General features: G+C 55.7%; 1 protein-coding gene across 1 annotated transcript; it reads left to right on the forward strand.

Annotated features, from left to right (window-relative positions):
* Positions 1–402: 402 nt before the first annotated feature.
* Positions 403–5,703, forward strand: LOC113768976. Its single transcript, XM_027313471.1, has 2 exons — positions 403–3,672; positions 3,805–5,703. Exons 1-2 carry the CDS (start codon positions 403–405, stop codon positions 5,701–5,703), a joined length of 5,169 nt encoding a protein of 1,722 aa, XP_027169272.1.
* Positions 5,704–9,373: the final 3,670 nt, after the last annotated feature.

A 9,373-nucleotide genomic window follows, 5' to 3' on the forward strand; every position in this document is an offset into this window, starting at 1 on the left:
TCCACTCTCACTCTATAAATACCCCTCACACTCCCAACAAGTAAGACACACTGTTCATTCTCATATACTATTATCTTTCTCGTTCTCATACTAACTTAATCGTCGGAGTGATACCAGGGGAGAAGCCCCGCCATCCACTTCGGACACGAGAATACCCCTCACTTCATCTCAGAGAGGTCTGATTTAGGTCGGTCCATCTATCCACCAAAAATCACCTCTTCAATTGGCGCCGTCTGTAGGAAACGAGATAGCTAAAAAAAAAAAATGAGATCCACGCGCTCCAGAAGCGGAAGAGTTCCCTCAACTGGGGCTGGGCAGACCTCGGGAGCCCAGCAAGAGCACATCTCTGAAGAGCCAGGGTCCCAAAGGACCCAACCCCATAATGAGGACGCCATCGCCAAGATGGCCGAGTTCGTATCAGACAACCCTAACATTTTTGAAGAGCTAGGAAGGTACCTCAAAAGACAGGGGAAAGAAAAGGCCGAGTCTTCCAAGAGAAGGCCGACGAAGTCTCCTGAAGTGCCCTCAGGAGAAGACTCCGACGAGGGGCGCCTCTCTCGGAGTACCTCCAGGCGCGCCTCCTCCAAGGCGACCTCTAAGATTGCCTCCATCTCCCGGGCATTTTCCCGAGGACTGCTAGGGAAACGCGCCGAGGATCCACCTCGGCGCCCCGGGGGCCTAGCTACTGACTACATGAGGGCTCCGCCCTTCACTGATGACATCAATGGGGAAATGGTGCCCCCAAACTTTAAGCTTCCAAATTTGCACACCTATGACGGCCGAGGTGACCCCGAGGATCACCTCCGCGCCTTCATCTCCGCATTCCGACTCTACTGCGTCCCCGACGCCGTGATCTGTCGGGCTTTCCCCATCTTCCTACACGGGACCGCCCGGAAGTGGTTCTGGAGTTTAGAACCAGGGAGCATTTCCTCCCTGGATGAGCTGATAGACCGGTTCATCCACCGCTTCGTGTCGTCTCGACCAATAACAAAGACTTCAGCTTACCTCTTGAACCTGCAACAGGGTAAGGGCGAGTCACTTCGCTCATACGCCCAAAGGTTCAATGAGGAGAATGTACAGATACCTGACCAGAACGAGCAGGTAACTATCGCTGCCTTCACCAACGGGTTAGTGGCAGGGATCTTCAACACAGAAATCCATCGGCAATACCCCCGTACACTACGGGAGCTCTGGGAAAGAGTGGACCAGGGAATCCGAAGTGAAGATGTAAATCGCATGAAGCGAGAAGCCCAAGCATCTCGTACGGGGCAAGATCCCCGGAGGAGGAAAGACACTGGCCGAGGTGAGCCAGGCCCAAGTGGCACTTCAAACCAACCCCGAGACCGCCGAAGTGTCTTCGACCGGATCGTGAAAGGCAGATCGTCCACCTCGGACGCCGAGCTGACGCCCCTCAATTCGAGCCGGACCCACGTCCTGGCTGTGATGAGGCAGAATCACCTCGGCCGCAACCCTCCCGAAATTCCGGGGAGGAGAGATAAGAGGAACTCGAACCTCTACTGTGCCTACCACCGTGATGTAGGGCACGAGACTGAAGACTGCAATGACCTGAAGCGGGAAATCGAAAATTTGATCCGGCAAGGATACCTGAAGCAATTCGTCCGCAAGGATGGAGGCTTCAACCGAAGCGTCTCCCACCGGGAGAACCGGGGCCCTCGCCGCGACGACCGACGGGACACGAACATGCATTGCCGAGGTCCCGAAGACCGTAGGGAGGACAAGCAGCCCCCACGCGATGGCTCACCGGGCTACGGCCCCAACATCGCCGGGGTGATCAACACCATCGCGGGAGGACCAACGGGAGGAGACAGCCAGAACTCCCGGAAGCGGACCTACCGCCAGGCCGAGATGGAGGTGGCCGAGCCGAGCTCTCGGCTGTCCGAGGTCATCACCTACGGTCCCGCTGACCCCGTTCCTGCGGCCTCCAGCAATCACGAGGCTCTTGTGATTGAAGTCCTCACCAACAACTACGTAGTCAAAAAGGTCTATGTTGACCCCGGAAGCTCGGTAGACGTCTTGTACTACCGAACTTTCGAAAGTTTGAAGCTGACCAGGGAGCAACTCACTCCTGTCAGAACTCCTCTCGTGGGATTCGGGGGACACGTCGTCCACCCGGAGGGCATGTTGACCCTGATGGTAACAATCGGGCGTCATCCACGCTGCCGAACTGTGCCTGTCAGTTTTGCGGTGGTCAAAGCAGACTCCCCCTACAATATGCTGATAGGCCGGCCCACGCTCAATGCCTTGAGAGCCGTATACTCCACCTACCACCTGAGCTTTAAATTCCCAACATCTGCGGGGGTGGCCGAGGTAAGCAGCGATGTGGGCGCCGCCCGGGAGTGCTACCTCGCCACCATTCAAGCAGCAGTCACCCCCCGGCCCTCACCGAGGTCAGAAGAAAAGAGGCCAGCGGTCCTCTCCATAGACTGCATCGACCCTCAGAAGGCAGAAGAGCCCAACAGGCTGGAGCCCGGGGATGAGGTGGAACTGGTGGTAGTGGATGAAGCGAAACCTGACCAAGTGGTCCAGGTAGGGGCGGGACTCCCCCCACCCCTGAAAGAAGAAATGATCTCCCTGATCAAAGACCACCGAGACGTCTTCGCGTGGTCCGCGGATGAAGTGGTCGGAGTGCCACCCGAGCTCATGACTCACCAACTCAACGTTGACCCGCAGGCCCGACCTGTGCGACAGAAACGAAGGCACTTCGGCCCCGAACGTAGCCAAGCCATATCGGATGAGGTCGACAAGCTCTTGCCGGCCAAGATGATCCACGAGGTCCAATATCCCACCTGGCTGTCCAATCCAGTCATGGTAAAAAAGGACACCGGGGGATGGAGAATGTGTGTCGACTTCACCGACCTCAACAAGGCCTGCCCCAAAGATTGCTATCCTCTGCCAAGGATAGACGCCCTCGTCGACGCGGCGATGGGGTATGAAATCCTCTGCTTCCTAGATGCCTTCAAAGGGTATCATCAAATAGGAATGAGTGAGGAGGACCAAGAGAAAACGGCGTTCTACACCGACCGAGGTACTTATTGTTACACTACCATGCCCTTCGGGCTAAAGAACGCCGGGGCGACCTACCAAAGGCTGATCAACCGACTCTTCCAGAATCAGATCGGCCGCAATGTGGAGGCCTATGTGGATGACATCCTCGTTAAAAGCCTCGCCACTTCATCCTTTCTGTCAGACGTGAGGGAAGTCTTTGGTGTCCTGCGAGACTCGAGGATGAAGCTGAATCCCAAGAAGTGCGTCTTCGGCGTCACCTCGGGAAAATTCTTGGGGTATCTGGTTTCCCACCGGGGAATCGAGGCCAACCCCGACAAGGTGAAGGCCATTCAGGACATGTCCCCACCTCGGAACATCCGAGAAGTCCAACGGCTAAATGGACGCCTGGCCGCGCTGAATCGCTTCCTGTCCCAATCAGCTGAGAAAGCTCTGCCCTTCTTTAAGGTGCTCAAGAAGGCTGATCAGTTTGCCTGGACGGAAGAGTGCCAGGCTGCTTTCGACAAACTGAAGCAATACCTCCATCACCTACCCACTCTCGCTTCACCTCGGCCCGAGGAGAAGCTCTACCTCTACCTCTCCGCAGCCGATGAGGCCGTCAGCGCTGTTCTTATCCGGGATGAGGGCACCCAAGTGCCCGTCTACTATGTCAGCCGAGCTCTCCGCGGACCGGAGACCCGATACACTTAGGTGGAAAAACTGGTGCTGGGGCTAGTTCACGCCGCTCGGCGGCTGAAGCCCTATTTCTTGGCTCATCCCATATCCGTCCGGACCGACCAGCCTCTCCGACAGATACTGGTTCGACCCGAGGCCTCCGGGCGCCTCACTAAGTGGGCCGTCGAGTTAGGGGAGTACGACCTGTCGTATGAGCCGCGCACCGCCATAAAAGCTCAAGCCTTAGCCGACTTCTTGGCCGAGCTCACCTTCACGGAAGGTCCAGAGTCCACCTTTTCCCTTGCCGGGGTGAGCACCCCATCCCTGTGGACATTGTATGTGGATGGATCCTCTAATGGGGACGGTAGCGGAGCTGGACTTCTCCTGGAAGGACCTCAGGGAGAAGTGTGCTCTTACGCCCTCCGCTTTGGCTTCCCAGCCACCAATAATGAAGCCGAGTACGAGGCCTTAATCGCTGGATTTCAGCTGGCCCGAAGGCTCGGCGCACAACAAATCCACGTCCGCAGTGACTCCCAACTCGTCGTACGCCAAGTCCTTGGTGAGTATGAGGCCAAGGATGAGACCATGCAACGATACCTCTCCAAAGTACACCAACTCACGGCGTACTTCGAGTCCTTCGAAATCCAAAGAATACCCCGTTCCCAGAATAAGCGAGCCGACGCCTTATCCCGGCTGGCTTCTACGTCATTCTCTGACCTCAACAAAACTGTCTTAGTGGAAGTCCTGAGTGAACCAGGATACGTGGGAGAGGTGGCCTGCCCCGTGCACTCTGAAGAATCATGGATGACCCCGTTCATCCTTTTCTTGGGTCAAGGAGTCCTCCCTGAAGACCGAGCCGAGGCGAGAAAAATACAACGCAAGGCGGCTCGGTACGCTCTCCGCGATGGAGAGCTGTACAAACGTTCCTACCTCGGCCCATGGCTGAGGTGTGTCACTCCCGAGACAGGACGCCACGTCCTTCAAGAGATCCACGAGGGCTTGTGTGAAGCTCACGTCGGCCACAGAATGCTAGCCAAGAAGGCTCTGCTTCTTGGATATTTCTGGCCCTCGGTTCGACAAGACGCCCAGAACCTCGTTCTCGGCTGCCATTCCTGCCAAGTCCACGCGCCCGAGTATCACCAGCCCGCCAACTTCATGGTTCCCATCACTTCACCCTGGCCATTCGAGCAATGGGGGACAGACATCATAGGTCCTTTCCCCAGAGCCGTCGGGGGCCATACCTTCCTGGTAACCGCTGTGGATTACTTCACCAAATGGGTTGAAGCCGAGCCACTAAGGACCATCACCGGGCTGGTAATTCAAAAATTCTTTTGGAAATGCATCGTCTGCCGCTTCGGCATACCACAGGTAATCATCTCGGATAATGGGAGGCAATTTGCCGAGAACCCCTTTAAAACTTGGTGCACAAACCTTGGCATCAAACAACATTTCACTTCGGTAGGCCACCCCCAAGCCAACGGCCAAGCAGAAAACTTCAACCGAACTCTCTTGCATGGCCTCAAGACTCGACTACACCAAGCTGGAACATCTTGGGTCGAAGAACTCCCTAGTGTCCTTTGGTCTTATCGGACCACGCCGAGGTCGGCCACGCAAGAGACCCCCTTCTCTTTAACATACGGAGCCGAGGCTGTCATCCCTGCCGAGATCCTTACCCCCAGCCCTCGGCTCGCAGCCGAGGTTAACGACGAAGAAAGGCAGTTGGATCTCGACCTCGTCGATGAGCGAAGGGACCTCGCCTCAGCCCGGATAGCTTCCTACAAGAGCACAGTGGCACACTACTACAATGCCCGTGTCAGGCACCGTCGATTCCAGCCTGGAGACTTGGTTCTGAGGAAAAACTCAGTCAGCCGAGCTGAACCGCAAGGGAAACTATGCCCGAAGTGGGAAGGCCCTTACCGAGTTGTGGAGTCTGACCTCAAGGGATATTGTAAACTGAGCTACCGAGATGGCTCACTAGTGCCGAGGTCTTGGCACGCCGAGAACCTCAAAATGTATTGTGCTTGAATTTTTAATCAAGATATGACTTCGGATCTTACGTTATTTTTCAACATCGGTTTCACGTTATTAAAAAATAAAGGGGGACAAGCAAGGGACGAAGTCAAAACAGACGAAGTCAAAGCAAGAAATTAAAGTGCGGAAGTGAAAAGAAATAAACTTTCATTCAACAAAGGAGCGTTACAAAAAATACAAGGCCGAGGTCGGAGTGCTACTAAGCGCTCTCCACCTCGGCCACCCCTTTAAGACCCACGAACCTAGACCCCTGTCTCGGCTCCATTCCCCTTTTCGGCTCCCTCCTGGGCAGCCTTCTCTCCGGCCTCCTCTCCACCGGGGTGAAGCTCTTCTCCATGCTCTTCGCCGATGTTCCCTCCAGGCACTTCACCCGTCCCTTCGCCGAGGCCTACATCGGCTTCTTCTCCTCTTTCCTCCTCGAACGCTTCGTCGAGTTCAGACAGCCATTTGTTGAACTCGTCTTGAACCTCGGCCAGGTTCCTCCCGGCTCGGATGCCTTCGGCCATCCGATCGCACAGCTCCGTGGAGTCCTCGTTATAGTGAGCACTGTTCCTCAAGGACTCCAAAGCCTCGGAGGGCAGATGAGCTGCGGCCTGGTCTATGGCCGAAGTGAAGCCCAGCATGAAGGATGGCCTTGTCAGCTGGCCGAGATCCCCAATGAAGGTCTCGGACCTCCGGAAATCCTCGACGGCCGAGGTCCTCGCGCTATCAAGGGATTGTTCGTGATTCTTCTTCGCCTCCTCGGCCCTCTTCTGCTCTTCCTCAAGAGCGGACCTCAGACTGTTGGTTGTGATCTCGGCCTCCTCCCCTTTAGCCTCGGCCTCCTTGAGCTGCCTCTGAAGCTCGGATTTCTCAGATTCAGACACCACCAGCTTCTTCTTCAACTTGACAATCTGATCTTGCAGCTTGCCGGTGTCCTGCTCCTCGAGCAACTCGCAGTACCGATGTGCCATCTCGGCCACAAAGGCTGTTCTGGAGGCCGTGGTCACCATAACGCTTTGGAGCATCTCGGCCGGGGTCAGCTTCCTTGTGAAGTCCAAGTCTCTTGGCAGAGTGGACTGCATCACCAGGTCTTGGGCGACCCGAGGATTCGAGCATCGGTCGTTGACCTTGAGCGACCAATCCGGACACCACTGCCCGCCGGAGTGAGACTTATCCTTCCCAGAATACACTGGGGGGCTATGGTACCGGTTCCAGAGCGAAGTCGCCGTCACCGCGTTGACCGGAGCTTTCAGCTGTTTGCTTCGGCCATGTTGAGGTGGAAGTGCCGTGGTCACCCCTAGTGGCACCCCCTCTGGTACCGAAGTGGACCCTGTGGCAGCAGCAGCCGAACTGCTCTGAGCTGCCGTGGTGGGGGTGGTCTCCTTGGCCGACGTCTTGGGAGGCTGCCCTTGTGTTTTCTTCTTGGGCGGGGGCGCCGATGTCTCGCCCGAACTCTTCCTCTTCGACCTCTTCGCCACTTCGGCACCTGAGCTCGACGTGATGATGTCGGACAATTTGGTCACTGCACAAAGAGCAAATATTATCATGTGCCTTAGCCGAAGTGAAATCAAAGCTATGAAAGAAAATTACAAGGTATCTTAAGTTTAGTGGAGGTGAAGGGAGTCTTGTCAGGAGGGATCAAAGCTCGGCTAATTCCCCCGTCAACCAGCACGGCTTCGGGGTAGTCCAGACTGTATATCCGAAGTCCCGACCCCATCAGCTTCTGGAAGTCCTCCTCCTTGGCATCCCCAGCAGAGGGATCGGCCTTCGCTTTGATTGGCCTCCACCAAAAGCCCCTGGGGAAGTCCACCTCGGACACAAAGAAGTAGTCGCGCTTCCAATTCTTGATTGAGCTGGGAGCGCCGACCACCAACTTCGGAATGGCATTGTTCCGATTGCCAACATAGAACCATCCCTTGTCTGTCCCGTGCGCCTTGAGGGTATAGCATCGGCGGAAGAGGTCGACAGACGGAGTCACCTCCTGATGTCGGCACAGCATCTCGAACCCAATAATGATGCGGATCGCATTCGGGGCGAGTTGGGTAATCCTCACGCCGAAGTGACGGAGCAGATCCCTGAAGAACCTCGACGTAGGCATCCTCAGCCCGGCCTCCAACTGTTGGACATAGATGGCCACCATGCCAATGGGGGGCTTCTCGGCTGAGTCATCCACCCCGGGCGGTGTGATCTCGTACCCCGACCGGAAAGGGTACTTGTTTATCACCTTCACGACCCTATCTCTTCCGATTCGACTTCTAAACTTCGGCATCTTGCCGAAGTCGATGTTGGATGTATCTTCGGGAGCGACAGGCTCCAGTGCGTCCTCGTCGTGTGGTATCTCGACGCCGAGTTCCTCATCATAGGCCACTTCGGAGCCACCATCGCTCATCTCGGATGACTCCAATTCGACGTCAACCTCCTCGCGGACCTCCTCGGTGGATCCTTCCCCAGAGCTCGGCATCGACCCATCAGAGCTGGACGTCGTCACTTCTATAGGATCCGGCCTCACCTCGGTTCGATAACTCGGTGTCACGGTTTCTTTGTGGGTCTTAGCTGTTTTGGCCATGGGTGAAAGATGAGGTAAGAAAGAAGAAGAATACTTACTATTGCCTACGGAGTTGGACGAAGTGGATGACCTCGGCTTTGATCTCGGCTACTAGACCGACCTCGGCTGAAAGAACTGACCTCGGCTACGCTCGTGAACTTGCAAATCTCAAATGAAAATGAAAGGTGTGAGAAGTGCAGTGAGGGGGCCCCCCTATTTATAAGGGTTTGGGCGGAATATGAAGAGGCGGCAAGAATGCGAAAGGACGGCCACGTTCGAACTCAGAACGTCGTGCCTCCCTCTCTCCTCATTAATGCCCCGTCCTTTCGGCTGACACCCTGCACGAAACGTCCCACTACTTCATGACGCGACGGTTACCAGTGACCACGTCCCTTCAACTGACACGCCCACGTGTCACGTCCCCGCATCTTCCGGGGCAGTTTCGGGACTCCGACTTTCTACGACTTCGACACAAGGAAGCCTCGGAACCCCCCTAGCCCGGAGCTCCCGAGGCTTGGGGGGCTTATTGAGGAGGCTCACCTCGGCCATCCTTCATGCCCGAGGTGAACTCACCTCGTCCTTCATCATCTCATCCGCGTCTCGGGCATATCCCTCTAAGCTCGGCTAAATCCCTAGTCTACCGGGTAGGTGACCTCGGCACCTTCACCTCAGCTGCACGCTAATGATGTCAGGACACCTGACATCACCCGGGACCAGTGTGCTTTATCTGAAAAGCACTGTTGCACTTAATGGCTACTGCAAAGGACTCCCCGTCACCCTATCCAGGCGGCTACAGTGTCAGAGTCAGGCCATCTGACAGGGAGCAGAGCCGTAATGGCAGGACATGGGTCCCACCGGCATAAGACCTCCGTCCTGCCCTCCACTCTCATTCTATAAATACCCCACACACTCCCAACAAGTAAGCACACTGTTCATTTGCTCATACTCTAGCATTTTCTCGTTCTCATACTAACTTGATCGTCGGAGTGATACCAGGGGAGAAGCCCCGCCATTCACTTCGGACAAGAAGGTTGACTTCGGACACACGAATTCACCTCACCTCATCTCAGAGAGGACTGATTTGGGTCGGCTTACTTATCCACCAAAAATCGCCTCTTCATTCGTTATTACTTGCTC

This window comes from Coffea eugenioides, chromosome 4, assembly GCF_003713205.1.
Source record: "Coffea eugenioides isolate CCC68of chromosome 4, Ceug_1.0, whole genome shotgun sequence".
In the NCBI taxonomy this organism is placed as follows: domain Eukaryota; kingdom Viridiplantae; phylum Streptophyta; class Magnoliopsida; order Gentianales; family Rubiaceae; genus Coffea; species Coffea eugenioides.

What these genes read in the sequence shown, in the direction of transcription:
- LOC113768976 (XM_027313471.1), top strand. Translation starts at nt 403, where the DNA reads ATGGCCGAGTTCGTATCAGACAACCCTAACATTTTTGAAGAGCTAGGA. An exon ending in CCCAAGTGCCCGTCTACTAT is followed by an intron (nt 3,673 to 3,804) that starts GTCAGCCGAGCT and finishes CGGACCGACCAG; the next exon opens with CCTCTCCGACAGATACTGGT.